Genomic DNA, 20,229 nt, shown 5'->3' with positions numbered 1-20,229 from the left:
GCCTCCACCAGGTTGCTAGAACATTGTGAAAGATTTCAAACAGGAATTTTGTCCCATCCTCAATGCCTCCTTTTTTCTGTTGCATGTCTTGCAGCTTACTTTGGCATGTGGTTACTTTCCTCTTCAACCTGGTGCTCTATTCCTCTTGGCCTCCAACCACCTGAGCTGGCTATTAGAGGGGAATCTATTTTGCACTGCCTCTTCATGGAACAGAATCTCAGGAGTCCCTGCATGGATGTTCTAACTCTCAAGGTATTTTAAAAACAGCTTAATAGACTGTGCTGTTCCTGCCCAAATCCCATTTTCAGCAACCGAACCCCACAAAGGACAGGCCTTGCTTTTCCCCAATGCCACGAGGAGGCAGGGAGCTTTCTGAGGGGGCTTGCATTTTACTTAAGAACCTAGAAAGAGAGTGTGCATTATGGCATGTTTTATCGGGGGGGGGGGGGGGCTCTTCCCCATTTTGTTGTAGCACAAAGCCATAAAGATGAAGGCTGACAGAACCCTTCTCATCTGGCATCTCAGGCTCATAAATGAGTCTCGTATTTATAGCGCTACTGCAGAGAGGAAATGACTATTGAGCACCTGATTTAGCCATTCAAATTCTTTGTAGTGCTTTAGATTAATAAAAAGAATTTAATAACGAATCAAGATGGTTTATATGGCATGGGAATCACAGCTACTGTACTTCCATTGCTGAAAAATGGGAAGTAGGAAGAGAAAGAGGTGATATAAGCTATGGTAAAAATGACAAAAAAAACTACCAATTCCAGTTATATACAGTGCTCTATGGGCTTGCTTGCTTTTTTTTAACCCAATAAATATAATTGAGTCTTCTGCACATTTGAGATGATTTGGTGGGAACCTATGTAATTTTTTGGTTAAAAACCACCTCATTCTCAGCAGCTTAAGAAAGCAATTAAATGCAAAATAAATTCTACTGTCAGTGCACTTAAAACCAGATCAAGGCTCATTTGGTACCACCAATGAATCAGTTATTCATTTCCAGCCTGCAAACAGTCTACTCCGTTCATCTCCTCAACACCCCTATATTTCTAAATGCTGCAGCAACCAGTTAACCTTTGCATAGCAGCAAGTAGCTTAAAATGTTCTCAGTGCAGTTAGGAGTCACAGAATCAGAATTATAGTGTTGCAAGTGATTCAAAGAGCCATCTAGTCCAACCCCCTGCAATGCAGGAATCACAGCTACATCAGCCGGACTGCTGGGGTTCCTCTGGCTGAGCGTGTGTCCTTGCTACTCTGTGACTGTGGCTTCTAATCTGAGAAGCTGGCCTGGTCTTATGATGTAAAGGTGAAGGGACCCCTGACCATTAGGTCCAGTCGCGGACGACTCTGGGGTTGAAGTGCTCATCTCGCTTTACTGGCCGAGGGACCCGGCGTACAGCTTCCGGGTCATGTGGCCAGCATGATTAGCCGCTTCTGGCGAAGCAGAGCAGCGCACGGAAATGCCATTTACCTTCCCACCGGAGCGGTACCTATTTATCTACTTGCACTTCATAATTCGAACTGCTAGGTTGGCAGGAGCAGGGATAGAGCAACGGGAGCTCACCCCGTTGCGGGGATTTGAACCGCCGACCCTCTGATGGCAAGCCCTAGGCTCTGTGGTTTAACCCATAGTGCCACCCATGTCCCGTCTTATGATGTAGGTGTCCTTAAAAACAAAGGGAGACCTCAGTGAGGTGCAATGGGTGATTTCTGCAGAAAATACCTTTTCAGTGGTGAGCCCCTCCCTCCGGTAATGGAAAGTTCTTCCCAAAGAGAAACCTGAGAACTTCCAAGAAAACAAAAGTCTCTAAGGAAGAAATATGCCTAACAATTGCTACAGTTTGATACAATTTCCTTCATAAGTCATCTGCCTATGCTTAATTTATTCATGGGCATCATTTTAATGCAACATCATACATATTCATGCCATTATTGATGGCTGTGCTAGAAAATGCTTGCACCATTTCAGAGAATTGTAAGCACAGCTCCCACTGCTCCCAAGAAAGTCTTCCGGGCCTTCCCTGACACTACAGACAATATTAATATTAACAATATTATTAACCATTCACATGGGCAGAGATGCTTGCTAAAGCCACAGTGGCTTAGCATTAGCATGCATTTGCTGCAAGCTCAGGGATGAAATAGGATGCTTCACGAAGTTGACAGGGAGATCTGTTTTGGAGTCAGTCCCTCTAGGTCTCACATGTAGACAACTTGATTTGAATTCTCAACTGCTGCAAATGGGTCTAGCAGTGGCTTGTTCAACATACAGCCACCACCTGCCAAGGAGGGGGCCCAGGCAGCAGCAGCAGCAGCAGCAAAGAATACATGAAATGGCACAGCACTGGTAGCATTTCCCTATTTTTAAATGGTGAAATGAATGCTGTTGGGATAGAGCACACAGCTTCTATGAAATCAGAACAACTTTTAAACATAGGGCATCCTTTCTTCCAGACATCACAGCTGAGCACAAACAATTTCTGAAGCTACTTTGCTTCCACAGGATAGGCCCTGCCTGCCACTATGAAACACAGATATCAGTCTAAAATCTCTTATACCTTTTATGTAAAGGTGCTGGTACTTATCATGTTGTTACAGTAAGTGCCACCCTTTTAACCAATGCTTTTCTTCTAGAAAAAAATGGTGCTAGTACTGCATACTCTTGAGTACCCCTATAAAAAAAGCACCGTCTAGTCCTACAAAGGTCTTCCATCTGAATTTACCTAAAAAAATTACATAAAAGATGTCTTGTGCTTCTCTGTCAGCTATCACACCTAGGAAGGTGGCCAATACAGGGTCAGACCATTGACCCGTCTTGCCCACCTGCATGGACTGGCAGCAGTTCTCCAGGGCTTCAGGCAAGATTCCAGCCCTACCTGGAGGAGATGCTACCTGCAGACCACGCTCTACCACTAACCAAACCAGAGATAATTCCTGCCACCCTCTGCAGGGCCTTCCTTAAGCCCGACATTCACACGGGCGAACAAGGCAATGGAGGGAAACTCAGCAGCAGGAGCATGGCTGGTGCTCTGGTGACCCCATGGACGGTGCGCTGGGAAGCTGTCCCACAGAGCAGCTCAGTCATCAGCAGTCGCCAGGCAGGGGCATTTTTTGCCGTGCATGAGGCAGGCGGCCTCAATTCTTCCAGCCTGCCCAAAGGACCGGTCATCCATTCACCCGTTTGTTTGGCTGCGTGGGGGTGGGGGGGGGAGGAGAATGGGTTGAGGCAGCCAGAAGCCGGGCAAGCCCCAACGAATCCGCCCAGCCTACTCCGCAGGGGTGTTGTGGGGATTATCACTATGGAGAGGAGGGCAGCGGGTCCACGTGCAGCGCCCTGAACTCCCTCAAGGGGCTGAAACACCATCGCCGTCGGGACCGCCCCGCCTCCAAGCATTATCGGGATCCTCCCGCCTCACACTCTCAGGAGAGGGAGGGACGGGCGGCAGCACCACGACTTAGCTGACTGTTCTCCGCTCCGTCTTCTTGCCTTCCTTCCTTTGAGCCAGCGGCGAGGAAAGAGTCGCGCGGGCCGATGGCATCATCGCAGGGCGCCAATCCCCCGCAGCCTCCAAGGCGGAAGTGCGAGCCGGGAAGCGGTTACCTAGCAACGGAGAGGAAAAGTCCGAGGCCTGCTGGGCCTTTGGAGTACATCCATGACATGCGTTAAACTGGTTTTCATATTGCTTTAAAGTTTAAACCAATCGTGGTTCTGCTCCCCCCTCCCCCGAAAAAGAAAAGAATACTGTACTAGGAACTTTAATTTGTTTAAGATGCTGAGGATGGTTAGGAGGCTCTACAGCTACAATTCCCGGAGTTCCTTGCGAAAAGGGATTGATTGCTAAACCACTCTGCAGTTTGCAACCCTGGGAGGGGGGAATGGGGGCGAGATCCTAACTCCCGAACTACAGTTCCCAGAAATCTCGGTTTGGGGGGGAGCCATGGCTCTTTAAAGTGGTCTCATAACGCTTTCAGTGCATAGTGTGAATGTAGCTTTGAATTGCTTTTTCCTGCCTGGTAAGGGAAAGTTAGAAGAGTGGAGGGCAGGATGGGATCTCTGGCCCTCCAGTGGTTGTGGGAGGCTGACCAATCCCCTCGCCCCTTCCCCCTAGCCACACTAGCCAGTGCTGATGGGGGCTACAAAGACCAGCCACATTTGGAGGCTCGCAGGTGCTCCTCACCCTTGCCATAAAGCCCCCCTCCCTTTTTTTCAGGGGGCCCCAACTGAGTCCATCAACAATTTCCACACTGGGCAAATTCATTGCCCTGTTGAATGTTTAACTGTAGTAAAACAAGGCGTTTTCTTTGGGATTGGGAAATCAACCATTATTTTGTTTTGCTGTTAACTGTGCAACTGGGTTTTTATTTCAATTTCGCCCATAAATTTTACCCCACACCTTCAGCCTGCAAGGACAGCTAACACAAAGAAATAAAAACAATATGGGATAAAATCAGTTGCTGATAGTATGTGGCTACCCACAATACCCAGGATATTTTGCTTCTCCTACAAATTTCCTGGGAACCACCTTAAGCCCACAAATTTCCCTTGGGCACTTCTTGCTGTTTTTGTTTTCAAAAAGAGATTTGGGAGATGTGGTTCATTAGTACCACCTCTCAAGAGCTGCTTCCCAAACGACGACTTCTTTTTTATGACTTCCTGCATTCTACCAAATATGTCAGCAAACTTTAAATACCTCTCCTTCTCTCCCCTAGAAACCAGTTTATGGACTCTTCCATGAAGAAGAGGACAAGAAGTGAAGGAGAAGCCTTGCTTCTATTCCAGAACAGTTTTTACAATTAACAGAAATAAGTACAGCCCGAGCTTACAGCACACAACTGATTCTGATTAAACATTAAGGAAGAACTTTCTGATGGTAAGAGCTCTTTGACAATGGAAAGGATTTCCTAGGAAGGGAGTGGACTCCCCTTCATTGGTGGTTTCTTGGCCATTTGTCAGGGACAGTGGCGTAGCGTGGGGGGTGCAGGGGGGGCCGGTCGCACCGGGCGCAACATCTGGGAGGGGGGGCGCGCTCGCACTCGCAGCTCTCTGCCCCTACCTGGCTCCACGGGTTAGGGGGCGCAAATTACTTGCCTTGCCCCGGGTGCTGACAACCCACGCTACGCCACTGGTCAGGGATACTTTAGCTGTGATTCCTGTATGGTATTAGGTCAGGCATCCCCAAACTCGGACCTCCAGATGTTTTGGGGCTACAACTCCCATCATCCCTAGCTAACAGGGCCAGTGGTCAGCGATGATGGGAACTGTAGTCCCAAAACATCTGGAGGGCTGATTTATGAGGTGTCTGCATTAGGTGATCCTTGAGGTCCCTTCCAACTCCACAGCTCTGATTCTATGAAAATGATGTGGGGAAGCATTAAATCATCACACTTGAGTGCCACCATTCTGTACACTGCTGTTGCAATTGCCACAGATGAGATGGCAGGGTGGGAAGAAGTGATCCCCAGTGCTAGGAAACCAAGAGGTTGAGTTTCCCTGTGACCCAGGGCTGGGGAATATCTATGGCAGCTCTACAAATGTTGATGGACTCTTAGCTCCTCTCAGACCCTGCAGCCAGTATGGCCGGTGGCCAAGGATAAAAGTATTATGCCAGATTTTCATGAATATGATTTACGGGACCCACACATTTTAGATTTCACAGTTCTCCCGGGCAAATCCAGCAGTATAGGAAATAAGATAAAGATCCATGGCTACGAGGAAGAGCTGCACTAGGCTGTGTTTCTAAGGTAGGGGCACTTATTTATTTAAGAGAATTCTCTCCACTTCAACAGCAGGGAAAGGTACATGGAAAAATGCAGGTGAGTTGATTAAATAATAATAATAACCAACATTTCCCAGCCTACACATTTGGCATTAAACAGGATGAGTAACCAGCTCCATGAATCCACCAAACCAGCAGCTGTAGCTGCACTTGTTCAGCACCAATTGGGGGACAGTTCCAGTCCCAAAAGAAAAGAAATGCAACCAAATATTCACACAGTTGGGTTGTTTTTTTTAAATGCAAAAGTTGCCAATTGGGGTGGGGAGACCAAAACAGCACCCTCTTCCTCATGCTTGTTCTCAGGCAGTTTTTCCAGCTTTGCATTTGCTCTGGTGCTGCCTCCTTCTGGAAAGGCTCCTTCACTCTAGGAACTGTGTCATGAAGCAGCAAATAATTCATTCCTATTTCTTATTCCTGCAACCAACCACCATCCATCCCCTACTGACAATACTGCAAGCCAAAGACCTCATTTGGGAAATGGCATTGATAAGTAATCAGTGTGAAGTATGGGAGCATCTGGGCTTTGGCTTTCCTAAAACACTGATGCCTGCAAGAAAAGGGAAAGTCTGATTATAACAACTCATTTAGAATAAATCAGTTTGGAAATGGCTTCTATAACACAGTAGGAAGTTTTATGATTCTACATTACAATGGTTTAGGGGGCCCCTCCTATCCATAGGAAAGAAATTAAATGGCTGTGGTTTGGGAGCAATTGCTTTATATATATTTTAGGTAACTAGAGGAAAATGCAACTTTGCAGCATTTTAATGGTCAATTTGCCTAGGTAAACAGGCAGTAAACTGACAGTTACTGCAGCTATCATGCTTGATGTTGAACACTGGCCTCGGAAATGGGCTGCAAGAGAAAAGCTCAAACCAGCCATAGATCCTTTAGGTGGCACTTTTACGTGGCTATAGTCTCATGCACTAACACCTGTGATGAAAACATCCTTTCTTACTATGTTTTGATACAACAGGGTACCTAAGCTCCAATTTAGGTCCTTAGTTGCTGTAAGAGCTAACTCCCCCCTCCCCCAAATACAGCTCATCTTTGCCCTGCTCAGTGATAATCCTAGCTGGCATACATCAAATTGATAAGACTGCGTATCAGTGATATCATCAGGATTGGATGCCGGGGGCAGAACTCTAGGATTCAGAATACAAGCCACCCACCAACCCACCCCATTCCACCATTCCCACATGCAGCAGGGATAGCATACCATGTTTTGAAATAAGTAAAGCATCACACATTGGGCTCCAGAGACCAAAGTTCTCAAATGGCCTGCACTAATATCCAGGGGCTCTCTAAGCTTCAGAAGGGGGCCTGGTCCAGGCCTTATTTGGAGAATCCAGGAACCAAATGCAGGGCCTTTTGCAAACAAAACAGATACTCCACCTCTGAGCTTTTCCGAGCGTTGAGAACTGGCTGGCTGGCAGAGTTGTCACTCCATGACTTATTACTTGACCATTTTTAAGTGGCAATGTCAGAGACTAAACTCAGGGCCTTTGAAAGGAAAAGCAGCTGCTCGAGTTAGGTCTGTCAGGGCCCCTTACTTGGCCCACAATACCATGTTCCCCTGCCAGTGGTACCCACCTGTCCTACTCCTAACGTGTGGGGCAAGGGAAGATGTGGCTTCCTGTCAAAAGTGGGGCTTGCTGGCATAAGCACTCAACTTTTCTTCAAGAAGCTTGGTTTCAAGCCAGTTCCCCAGGTTGGAGATGGGACTGGCACACGGCACAGCCACCATCTGTCTGTGCCATGTGCCCCTTACCTGGCCTGCCCCACCTCCCACACCATACCTCCCCCTACCCTGAACCACTGTGATTGGGACCTCTCCTGCTCTCTCCAGCTCCTCTTTTCTGAGGCACATCCCATTAAAAGCTCAGATTTAGAAACATATAAGGTAAAAGAATTAATAACAATTTAATTTTTTTTACAAATGGGGAAATAACAGAACTGAAACCAGCTAAACAATACCCCAACCTAAAGGTCTGTTCAGCTGCCTCAGCTTTCAAAGCTGCAGTCAGTCAGGGCCCAGCCCTCCTAGGCAAGGTGGAAAAGATCTGAAAGGCAGGGAGCAGGTCCCCCAAGACTCACAACCAGGATGGTGTCTGAAAAGCTCAGCAGTCTCAGCTACACCTGCACAACTCCTCTGTAGAATGAGTCCCCCTTTATCCGAGCAAAGCACTATTTCTTCCTCCACTTGCCTTGCACTTTCACCCGTCTTAAAAGCAAACAGAGCTCCAAAACAGGAATGTCATGGCCACCCCCAGAAGTGATGAGGAATAACCATTTTTTGAGGATTCATTTGTGCCTCAATTCTTACATATGAACACAACCTATTTATCTGTCAATAAACGGTACATAACACAATTCAGAGGGCTTATACACACAGGCGCCGTATTGCAGTAAAATGTAGGGGACAGGGCCAGATTTATAGGAAACCAGAATCATTCTACACCCCACCCTACCTCAGCCCCTTCTTACCCCCATTGTACTCCAGAAATGGTGGATTAGGGAGCAGGGCAGCAAAAACAAGAGACAGATGGTTTTATTTACTTTATTATTTTGTAAATGTGAATTTTACAAAGCATTTTCATCATTAATGATCACATTTTCCCATGGATTTTTCATTATATGAAAAGCGCTACAACCATACTTTGAACTCTTGGAAGGGGGCTTGTGAAGAAGAGACATCTTGAAGCCACTCCCCCACTTTACCCCCGCCCCCGCCCAGCCACCTGACACTGTTCTGAATCTATAGTGTTAGACATGGCTGTAACAGTCTCAAGCTGAGGGATGGCACATAAATAACAAAGAGAATAAACAAAACTTTGCGTGGCTGAAACAACTCCAAAGCAATTCAAAATCTCCCCTATTAGCGCTGGGATTTTTAACTTTTCATTTATTTTTAACAGTCATGAGTTACAGTACTACTGGGTACTCTTGATAAAGACTCCAAGAGAAACCCTTTTGCTCTCTTAAGACTTTTCTCTCAGGCAGTTCAAAAGGATCTGCACACAATCTGAATCAAGTGCAATCCAAAGGTTCAAGTTAAACATATTTATACATTTTCTTGCTTAGCTATGACTTTATCATTTTTGAGTCTTAAAAATAGTATTGCAAGGTTGGGCTCCCTCCCCTCCACCTCAGACGTAAAAGTGCAAAAAGGACATTTGGAAGAAACAGAAGATTGTAAGTTCTTCAGCAAGGACAACACATGGGATCCCTCTTTCCCTCCTCTCACGCCAGCTTTGGCAGAGGCACAGATTGCCTTGCTCAAAGGTGGGCACCCAGTGAATTGACCACAACCCTCCATGGGCAGCCACAGCAGCACTGTAACAGTGACACTGAAAGGGCTTGACCCTTTAAGACTGGTTAGGGATCCCTTAATGGCCACAGGAGATAAGGTCATAATGCACAGCACATATCACAGGCTGCATCATTTGGACAGCTGTGGAAACTCTGCTGCTCAGGGAAGCCAACATCACAGAGAGGGCCTCTTCTCAGGCAAAGATGATTACATGTGAAGCAGCCTGCCTCCCCTGGAGAGCACCATGCCCAAATGGCTGTGCCCTTTTTAGGACTCCCCCCTTCTGCCCTGTTGGGGGGGGATGGCACCAATTTGCTTTTCCTCTTTGCATTTAATGCTGCAAGGAAGAAGATGCAGGAAAGAGAAGTCACCAAGAGGGTCCCAATTCCTCAGTGATGGGAAGTACCAGGAAAGGTTGCCACACCAGGTGAGAAAACAGTCACAACCTTTTATCCACCCTGGCAAATCAGCATCCTACAAAAAAAAAAACTAAACTAAACTTTCTAGCCAGGATGCTTTCCAGCACTTAATTAAAATGAGAAAGAAGAATTTCTTCAATTAAGCAAAACCCATTTCCAAACTGGATTCCCAGGACAGGTGAGAAAAAGTGGGAAACAGCCAAACATCTCTGGCAACTTGAGGGTTGAATTAGTGGCCATTTCAGTTGGAGCAAGAAGAGAATAACTGTCAGGGAAGTCTCAGAGCAGACAAAAGGATAGGACTTATGGCTTAACATGGTCTCACCTTTGCAATGAGATCAGATTTCTGGAATATTTTTTTCTGAGTCTTGTTTTTGGCTCCAAATTTTGGTTTAGAGTGAAAAAAAACCCTGGAATTGCACACTTCTGAGCAAGGGTTAGGTAAAGAAACCTTGGAGAAGCCAGGCTAATTTACGAAGCAACTGCAATCTGGGGATGTTTCCATTGCAGAAAAGGAGGGGGTGGGAATGTTGGTTTGATGCCTATACTATGATGTGGCAACCACTAAATTCACTCGGTTTTCTCTCTCTTTAAAAAGGTGCTTGATATAACTTTTAATATATATATATATATATAATATACACATGTAATATTGCTAACAGTCAAGCATTAAGAATAGAAGTGCAGACATACCATAAATACTTCTGCTTCCATTTTTATTTTTAAGATCTAGAGGGATGCCGTTTCCATTTCACATTATGCATCATCACAGTCAGAAAGCAACTCCCAGACACTCTCGTGACATTTCTAGCATTATTGTAAACAAAGAGGGGGAAATCAGGGCGGGGGGCATTCCTTCTGATCTGGCATTTCCCCCCCTCTCTGTCCCCTCCGCATGGAAAACAAGTGATCCAAAAAGGGCTAAGGCACTCAGGAAATCCCGATCATTCTGGGCTTCATTCTCACTTTACATTCTTTTATTTTGCGACATTCTTCCTTCCCACCAGGGAGGAGACAATCACGATCCACAGATACGTCTTGGAAATCTGCCCTTAAGCCTCCACATGCGGATCTGGTTTAGTGCAAATGCTCATCCTCATCAAGAAGACAAGGAAGGCCCCCCTCCCCAAAAACAAACCATTCACATTTTTTTCAAGTTTACCTAAAGCTCTCTCTCTCTCTTTTACTAGAAAGGAAAAACAAACAAAGAAACCCCAAATAAAAATGTACATGAAATTGTGCTCGGTATAAAAATATATCTTAACTGTGCAATGTGACACTCTCATCGGATTCTTTTCTAAGCCATTCAAGTATTTTCTTTATGTTCTGGTCATTTCATCATGGGGCCAGGGGCGGGTGGAACAGCTCCTGGATGCACTTTGTACTATTTTGGGTAGGGTATCCAATTGGAAGAGGAAATGACCCAAGGTAAGAAAGTAATCCTTTCAGGTTGATGCCATCATATTTCATGGACCCAATCCCCCTTTACCACTGACTCAGGGAAAGATACAGAAGGGGGGGGTCACTGCCCACAGAGCTGCCCCTACTCACTGAACCATCTAGGGCAGATCATTACTCGACTGCTCACTCTGATAACAAAGTTCTCATTCACCTGCAAATGCAGAATTAGGCCCTTGAAGGTGTGGAGTCAACTGCCAGGGCTTCATGCCAGATCACGGATAAAGCCTTGCCTTGCCTTCCCTTCCCTATGGCACACAGGGCAAGGGTACCAAGGACCCGTGGGAGTACCAGGCCAACTACTAGTTGCTTGAAACTGGATGAGGGGAAAGGGCTGCTCTTGTACTCAGGCAGTGCTTGCGAGTTTCCTCTAAAAGGCAACTGGTTGAGCACTGAGGTTAGGATGGACTATATAGGCCACTGGCCTGATTGAGCTGCAGCTACAGAGGCATCCCAGACCAGAAAAAGCCTGGAGACAGTTGGCTCAGCCTCCTGGTGCTTCTCCTTCCCCTCCTCAAGGCCTCACCCATCCACTTCACCAGTGCTCAGCTGGTTTTAAACCTTTGTGGGGTGGCACTGGTACAGATCAGGGACCACAGTTTTTTTATTCAGGGCCCAGAATGAAGTTTCAAATATTGGCCAAAGGCAAGGACTCCCTCCAAAGCCTCCATGGTCACATGGCAAAGGGAGGAACCCCCAGGAAGAGAGTATACCCCGCAACACCTCATGCCATTGGCTCCAGCACAGAGCCTCACCTGGAGCTCAGAAAGTACCCATTGCAGAGCTCTCAGAAGCTCCCACTGTCCTGAGCTTTCTGCACCTGAAAAATCCCCCCAAACTCAGTCTGTCTCCCCTCCCCCCTCAAGAGCCTGCTCTTTGTGGTCCCTTCCCAGAAACCCACACAGGGATCCTGCCTAGAAAAGCAGAGACAAACCCTTACATCAAGAAGGGTTTGGGCTAGGAAAGGCGAGAGATTCCTAAGCAGCACACCCTTCATGGTGAAGCATCTCCTCTCACATACCAGGTGGGGGCCTTTCAGTAGCTCCTGTGTTTCAATCAAGGTGACTGAATCTTGGGATAAACCGAACGGCTAAGGGGATGGCTGCCGAGGACCCATTTTGGAGTTGGAAAAGAGGCAGAACCCAGAGCAAAAGCACCTTTCCCTTATAGAACTGTGGAGAGGAAAGGGACCCCCAAGGGTAATCTAGGCAACCCCCTGCAACGGCCATCCAACCAGAGACCAGAGAAGGGGCCTCTTTGCCCTTCCATTTATGAAATAGCCCAGTCAGGCCATGGTGGCTTCCCCCTACTCTCTCCTCTGCCACGCCTGTCTGACATATATTAGGGGGAGGTGCTGAGTGCAGCAAAAAATGAGGCTGCTCTCCCCCTGACACACAACCACCCAAAAAGCAAGCTAGGCTGCCTGCCTGCTTCCCCAGCCCAGATACCACCCCAACCTGCTCTGTCTCTTGCACACATGCTGGTTCTCCTTTGGCCAAAGTTCGCTCTGCACCCAACACCTTTCAGATGTGAAAGTTGAGCTGTACCTCTCTAAGAAACACCCTACCAGACAAAAGCAGCTCAAGCCATCAGAACTGAAAAACTTGTTCTGCCTATTTTACATGAGACTTCTCAAAAAAAAAAGAAGAAGAAAAAAAAAGAGTGGGATCAAATAGGAAAACACAGATCCTAAAAAGGAACAATAGGGTTTGGGGTAGGGTTGGACAGCCACCAAAGACATCCATTCTGGCCAAGTGTGCCACAAAACTCTCAAGTTAGTGACTCCCTTCTCACCTCTCCCTCTGATCTCTTTTCTCTTCCCTGTCTGCTCCTTCAGAAATGCCTTCAGAAATGCCAAGAACAGCAACTGCAGCCCACACTCTGGCCCAGTAGAGCCTTACCATATTCCACCTCCATCAACACACCACTCAATGCTAACAATAACCTCCCTTCCCGGTCCCATGAGATGCATCAGGATAGAGTGAGGCCCTCAGTATTAGCCCCCTGGGGGGCACTTCTGCCCAGCCCAAGAAGCTTTTGCCTTTCACCATCTCTGCCAGCAAAATTTCAGCATTAAACAAAATGAAGCTCAAAGATGCCCCTGTATCTAACAGCAGGCCAAATAGTATCATGGGAGTCATTCTGGAATGTTTTGTGCAGCCACACACCCACACAAACATAATACTCCTCAGGACGAAATCCATGACACCCACAAATGGTGTCATGTGCCCAACCTGATTCAAATAATTTCAGAAGCCGAAGGGTGTTGCTGTGCCAGAAAGAGCACTGCGCTCACCTTCCAAAACAAAAAAAACAAAAAACAAAAACAAAGAAACTCTGGGGGAAGCCATTGCCTGAGGGGGACACAAAGGAAAGTGTGGTGCCCTGGTGCCACTACCAGGCAGGGGCCACCATCAAGGGAAGAAAATGGGCAATTAAGGCTTTCCATCCAGCAAATATCCTGAGCAGTGGCCACCGGTGGAGTTTCCAGGCAAAAATGTCCCTTCATCCCAACAGTACCTGCACAGGATATATTCCTAGTGGATTGTGCCTGAAAAAAAAAAATCTTCCCTGTCCATAAGTCAAACAAAAGGTCCAAGCAATGGAATTGTGCAGCAACCAAACCAAAACCTCACCCTACAGCAGCCAACCCCAGCAAGGCCTCCTCCTCATCCTCCATCAGCTCCTTGCCCCCTCCCCTCTCTGTACATGCCCCGTCACAAGGAGGAGGAAGAGGAAGAGGAGGGCTGAGGATGGTGGTGGAGGAGGAGGAGGATGAATGGGGGAGAGGAATATCGCTTAGCTCTTTTGAAACAAAATCCTACTGCCTTCTAGACAAACCTCGGGATTTTTGATTTTAAAGGAGCCTGGGGTTTGTTTCATTTCCGTTTTCCGTAAGTAGGTTGCCTTAGGCCTAGAGTTGCTTACAGTATAACGAATGTGATATTTCCTTCATCCATCTTAAACACAAGCAGAATAAAAATCACATTTTTCTCAGGCAACAGTAGCAGTTCAGTAGGTAAATGGTTTGATCACATTTCTCTTTTTTCTGTATTAATAATGCATGCAAGCAGCTTTAGTATTAGAGATCCCTCGTTGGTCAAGCCTAGCATGATCCTGGCTCTTTCACAAAGTCCCTCCTCCTCCTCCTCCGTAGGGGCCTTCCGGTCGTCTTGCCGGAGTCTCCGGCCGGCTAGTGGACCCAGATGGGCCCTGTTCGAAAGGCGGTGTGGTGCTGTGGCTCTCCAAAGCCATTGCTTCTGGGCCAGTAGACTCCTGGATGACAGAACTGGCGCCTTCCCCCTGCTCATTCGGCTCAAACAGCTGGCTGGATCTGTTGCTCTGATCCACAGTGACCGTGTTAGTTCTCAGTGCCACAATGGTTCCAGAATCCCCCCTCCGCTCCGCATAGATCCGCTGTTCGAACATCTGAGCAGCGGAAGGCTGGAATTCAGGGTCCAGGGAGATACTGCTGGTAGTGGAGCCCATGACGGAGCGATACATCTCCATACCCTCCGGCAACATGGATTTGATCTTCGGCAGCCACCGCTTCCGCACCCGGCGGGCATTAGTGCACATGTCGGCTGCGATGACGTTCATCTCGCTCTCCTTGAAACTTGGGGCAAAATTCTGGCAATACACTGCAAAGACAAGGGGGTGTTTTAGCTACAACAGAGGCAGAGTTTAAACATTTTTCCCCCCAGCATCAGGAACAATGGCCATAAAATTACAGATTGCATAAAGGCAACTTTACAAGATTCGTAACATCCAGCATAGATAAGGAGACAGTGCTGGAAGGTCCCATAGTAGAATGTGAATTATTCACTATTTTAAGAAAGAAAGATTGAATGCTTCCAGATTTGCATTCAACAGCTTGAATCACACCTCACCCGGCTGGTAGGAAACTAGCAAGCAAGCACAGAGAAGACCAGACCCAGCCTCTGCGGATGACAAAACTTGTACTTATTGAGAGCCTCTCTGGCATTGCTCAACTCAAGGCCTCCCTCTCCTCATCCCCCTCTCAGAGCCAATTCTCCCAGTCATGCAGCTGCCAGAGTCATGAACCCTAACCCTACACTGCTTTTCAGGCCTCGATTTCCCAAGTCCAGACCTTGAGAGAGTGTTGGGTTGAAATAAATGACAGACGAGTAGCAGATGTCATCTGGGAGGCAGATACGCAGCATCTCCAGATAACTACTCAGCAGAGAGCCTCCAAGTCCTTCAAGAGCTGCACAGAAGGACATAATCCTGTAGTGGTAGAAGTTTCATTTGGCAGAATTTCCCCTTCTTTTTAAAGAAGCCCAGGCAGGCTCCTCACCTTCCGAAGCAAAACTGCACACACTCTTTAGAGCATACCCTCTGCTTTGGCTCTGCATGCATCTGGTCTCATTTGTCCTAATCAGATTTATGCTGCTGCATTTTAATTTGCTAGTGTAACTTTTTAATTCTTGCAAGTTGCCTTGAGGATACAGCTGAAGTGCAAATTTCTCCCTCCCAGCACCGCCCTCCCAAGTGACTTTCCGATTGGCCCCTTCTGGCTCATGACCTCTCAGCAGTCTTTTTTCAACCAACATGGCTTGGCCTGGCTCCGCCAGTGTCCAAATTCCCTGACACCCCTTCTGCCTGCCCTTTCAACCAGGGACAACATTCTAAGGAGGGTCCCCTGTTTGGGGCTTCTTTCCACATTGCTGTCATGAGGCAATGAGCATTTCATGAAACAGGAGGAGCTCAACCAATTGGGGCTGCCACAAAATAGCTTAGTAGAGAGAAAATCTGCTGTGGCCACAGACTCAAAGATCTTCCCTCTCAAAGATCTTCCCATGACTCAAAGATCTTCCCTCTCATGCCCTGACTTAAAAACAAACTTTGTCAGCACACAGCAGTAAACATTTCCCCCTCTCTTCTCCCCCAACCTTATACTGTCTACAACATTACTGTCTCACATTGAATAGAACTGCCCTGTAGAAAGGACTTTATGATCTGAAAACAGAGATAATGTATGTACCTTTGTAACCCAATAAAATTATTTTTAAAAAAGGTTTTTCAAAAAGGCAGTAAACAGGGTTCTGACGCCAAAACGCAGGAGTTTAAAGCTTTGGTGTCTTTTTAGAAGGAGCATTTGAATCCAGACCCCTTAGAATAATAGAGTAGCTCAGTTGGTAGAGCAAGAGTCTCTTAAACTATAATTGGAGATTATAGTATTGTAGAGGACCCATAGGTCTTCTAGTCCAACCTCCTGCAAGGCAGGAGTCACAACTAAAGGAAGATGTAAAATAAACTGAATAGCTCCCCGTCAGAGGCTCCTTCTCCTCTTCCTCTCCACACTTACGTTTCACAGCATTAAGGACCCGGCTGTCCAGTGGCTTCCTGCTGGGATCACTTGTGGAAGACCGGATCCCAGTTCCGCAGCTGTTGGCCAGTGTGTTCCTGTCCCGGGAAGGAGTGGGAAGCAGAATCTCAAGAGCACATTCAAAGAAAACCCACAGCTGGGATCCAAAGCATGGGAAAGAGCCCATTTCAGGCAGCAGACTTTGAAGGAGCTTCCATGGAGGAATGGGTGGGGGGAGAAGAGAGGGAGAAGCAGAAGCCCAAAGAGGTACACCCCCCCCAAAAAAAAACTCATACAGGAGATAATACAAACCAATCAATTGTGGCTTGTTGAGGCTCACTCTGCAAATCAGCAGAAATTAAGGAATCTTCACCATGGCCAAAGAACAATTTTTTTAAAAAGTATTTCATAGTATTATAAATACTGAACACAATTCCAAATTACTTACACTGGATAACCCCCCCCCCCAAAGTTTCAGCTTTTCAGGGGGGAGAAAAGCACAACGGAGACATCAACCTACATGTCCATTTCTTTGACTAACCAAATCTATAGACCTACAGAGACATGCACTGTCAAGAACTTCTGGAAGCTATTTCTTTGTAGATGGTGCAAATACTAGTTGCTAAGAAGAGGCAAGAGAATTTTCACTTGCCAGTAGACTCGTCAGCCCATTTAAAGGAATTATTAAACATACATATTTATGCTCACACCAGTTATTTGAAAAATCGTCTGCATCTCATTCTGCGATTCTAGGATAAGGGACAAAATCTGTTACCATGTGTATTTCCAAATGTATTGACATGCAGTTTAGGCTCTGTGATGTCTTATTATACCTACGAGCATTTGTGTACACTGCACCTCCTTCAAAGAACAGCAAAATGAAAGTGGTCTGTCTGCCCTCGACCTGCGGATCCATATGCTGATGGTCCCAGATCTCCCCGCTCCCAGCGGGAGCTAAAACATTCTCTGCCCGAGGGCTGTTTTCCCCCTCTAGCCAACCTCCTGAAGGTTTCATGCCAGCGCTGAGTACAGCCACCTCAGATCTTACATGTGCAAATGCACAGGATCTACACACACACACAAATTCCACCCAGCATGGTTGTTAATTTAATCTGGTTTCCCTTTGTGTTGCAGTGTAGTGTCCCCAGGGCAGGGTTTAGCCATTTCTGATAATTGGTAAAGACAGACATGAAGGGCTCTAACCAGAGTAGGCCTGCTGAAATGAACAAACTTAAGCTAGTCATGTCTGCTAACTTTAGTGGGTCTACTCTGAACAGGACTAACACTGGACACAATCCCACATCCTCATATTTATGTTTTCTGCTAGGAAACATGTGGCCTCCATTGACAGACAAATTAAAAATACTTTTAATTCCCATTAAGCAAAATGTGATGGGTAATTTCCCTCCCTTCCATCACTTAAAGCTCCTGCTCCCTCCAAACTTGGCTCCCTGGCAGCAGCTCAGAAGCTGGCTGGGTGAAGAGGAGCTAGGAGGACGGGCCCTTCCTTTGTGTCCTACCTGTCAAAGAACGTGGCCAGCAGGCGCCGCAGGAGAACTTTGTGCTTCACACCTGCACACAGGTGGCAGTTCATCAGCTGCCCCCGAGTGATGTAAACACCGGAGCCTGGGTGGAGAGAGAGAGAATCATAAAATTGTAGAGTTGAAAGGGACCCCAAGGGTCATCATGTCCAAGTTCCAGCAATGCAGGAGAGAGCAAGTAAGAGGTCCAGAAGTTACACCCCCAGCTCTGCTCTGCAAGGTGTACAACAGGACACAAACATGCAAGCAGTTAATACTGACTCAAATCATCTTGAAGCATCAAAGACTTTTGACATACCCCAGAGAAGTGACCTGGGCAGCAGGAAAAGGAGTTGTCTGCGACCTGAGCGTGGCAACCCAAGGGAGGGTCCTCAGATCCCTCAAGATCACCACCCCCAGCAAAAGATCCAGCCTTTTCACTCTTTACTGGAATGGCCAGCAGTAAAGGCACATTCTCTTCCTGCCAGGTGAGGGCGCCCTGGCCCTGCCCACCTCTAGCACATGCTCTCTCAGGGAGGCAACCTTTCTTCCCCCCACTGAAGGCCTGACAAGGGGGAAATGCTCTGGATTAGCTCTTTGGGGTCTCTTATCTAAAACTCCCTTCACACCTAAATACTAAGAAGTTGCTCAGGGAAGGTGGACACCAAGGTGGCCAGTCCATTTCATAAACAAAGCTTAGAAAAATGTAAGACCACATCACAGCTTTCACAGATACAATGTAAAGTAAATGAAATAAGAATCCAAGGAAGTTAGATTTGTTCTCAGAAGTGAAAGACAAGAAAGGGGGGGGGGAGACTCTACTTAAATAGATATCACATTTACAATATTACCATAAATAACAAAGTAATTTTATAAACAAAATAAATTTAGGTCAGATTAATTTTATAAGCAAAATTTTCTACATTTTGGTTCACTGCAATTTATCTTTTCTAAATTTATTTTATTTTTATTTTTTAATTAAAAAAACCCACCAAATCATGCAGAAATTAAAAGAGCCCTTGTTAATGAAACAAATAATTGCAAGAGCTCTACCATTTTTACAATTTTTAAGCCATGTTGCTGCAACAAGTCCATAAGCACAAAGGAAAACCTGCCCCTGTGGGTCCTTACCTGCCACGAGTTCAAGTTTTTCTCCAGGATCTCCTTCTGAGTAGAGTTTTGGGTGGCAGCGATACCCAATCTGGCTGATAAGGCTGGCAGGGAGGGCGACCAAGTCCCGCCTGATGAGGACACAAGAGCGGCTCTCCAGGGGCACCGGCTCCGGCTTCTCTTGAGGCCCTTGGGGAGAAGGAGGGAGGCATGAAAGAGCTACCCAGGATTGTAAGGGAAAACCCCGGGGTATCCCAAATGGCTGAGGCTGCAGGAACCCCGCTTTCTCTTGGGCCAAGAAGCCAAGCAGAAGCAGCCACGGCAAATGACCCCTGCTCTGCAGAGGCAACAGCGGGAAATGTGAATAGATCCTGACAAGAGGGTTGGGGAAGTAGGCCCAATGGTTACAGCCAGGCCACACTGGTTATGTTCTACCTCCACTCTCGAAGGCAGAATTTATAAGTAAAAATATTTATGACGCCATTTCCTAAGGGACTGATAGGGTGGTGCATGGCACGCAACGGAACACAAAACACTAGCAAAACTTTATGTAAACCGCTTTGAGGATTTTTCTGACAATCAAGCGGTATATAAAAGTTACGAAATAAACAAATAAGTAACACCACACAAAATAAACTTTAAGATGGCTGGCTGATCAATGTTTTAAAGAAGTGCGTAATATGTAGGCCTCTGAATGCCAGTGGCTGGGAACTGCTAGTGGGGAGAGCTGCTGCTGCTGGCAGCAGGTCTTGCCCACAGGTTCCTTCCCGCTGAGCTACCTGTTGGGGGGCTGGACTAGGTGCTCCAGGTGCTCCTGGTGGGCTGTTGTTTCCCTGGCATACGACTCACATCAAGGAATCACTGTCTCTGATTGAACCAGATTGGCTTCACTCTCTCAGGGTTTTAAGTTTTGAGTGAGCTTTGAAGGATGGATTTCAGTTTCTCCCTGGGAAAGGAGGTCCACCTTTGGACAAGATGACCCTGGAGAGTCACCTGCTCCTCAGCACCAAAACTATCTGTACAGGCAGGGAAAGTTTTAGCCTGGTCAAATTAGAATATTGACATTTTGGACACTCCCAGCTTTTTCAAACACCTGCAAAGTGAGGTCCCCCTACCCCCGAGCTAACATACTTTGGGCACATGAGATGCTGCCAGCCAAGCATCCTGTCAGCCACCCACAAAATTTAGCTGATCAATGGACATAGAACCTAGCTGGGCTCTGGCTATAAAATCCTGCTGGCTTGGCTAGAAATGTGTCTCTCCAGTGGGTCAGCGGGGGGCATCCAGGCTGGCCATA

General features: G+C 46.8%; 1 protein-coding gene and 1 long non-coding RNA gene across 9 annotated transcripts in view; one reads left to right on the top strand and one right to left on the bottom strand.

Annotated features, from left to right (window-relative positions):
• The first annotated feature begins 3,591 nt into the window (after nt 1-3,591).
• LOC310669700 lies at nt 3,592-9,867 on the top strand. Its single transcript, XR_014507276.1, has 2 exons — nt 3,592-4,877; nt 9,441-9,867. It is a non-coding gene; the product is annotated as an uncharacterized lncRNA (long non-coding RNA).
• Nucleotides 8,330-20,229, bottom strand: part of NACC2 (NACC family member 2) — a 61,341-nt gene continuing 49,441 nt past the window's right edge. For 5 of the 8 annotated variants that reach the window (XR_014507222.1, XR_014507223.1, XR_014507224.1 and 2 more), the window contains exons 3-7: nt 18,954-19,121; nt 17,823-17,928; nt 16,303-16,400; nt 11,395-14,614; nt 8,330-11,167 (exon numbers count right to left, since the gene is read on the bottom strand). Coding sequence is in view for 3 of the 8 variants with exons in the window: in XM_083423770.1 (XP_083279896.1) it covers nt 14,100-14,614; nt 16,303-16,400; nt 17,823-17,928; nt 18,954-19,121 (887 nt within the window). In the remaining 5 variants the exon portion in view is untranslated. Of the gene's footprint in view, nt 14,615-16,302; nt 16,401-17,822; nt 17,929-18,953; nt 19,122-20,229 lie in introns of all 8 variants that reach the window. The other 3 variants (XM_083423770.1, XM_083423772.1, XM_083423771.1) reach the window with 1 other exon arrangement.

The sequence above is a fragment of the Podarcis tiliguerta genome, assembly GCF_965153285.1.
Source record: "Podarcis tiliguerta genome assembly, chromosome: Z".
Lineage (NCBI taxonomy): Eukaryota > Metazoa > Chordata > Lepidosauria > Squamata > Lacertidae > Podarcis > Podarcis tiliguerta.
Note: the sequence above shows the minus strand (reverse complement) of the source record. Positions and strands in the feature narration are given on the sequence as shown.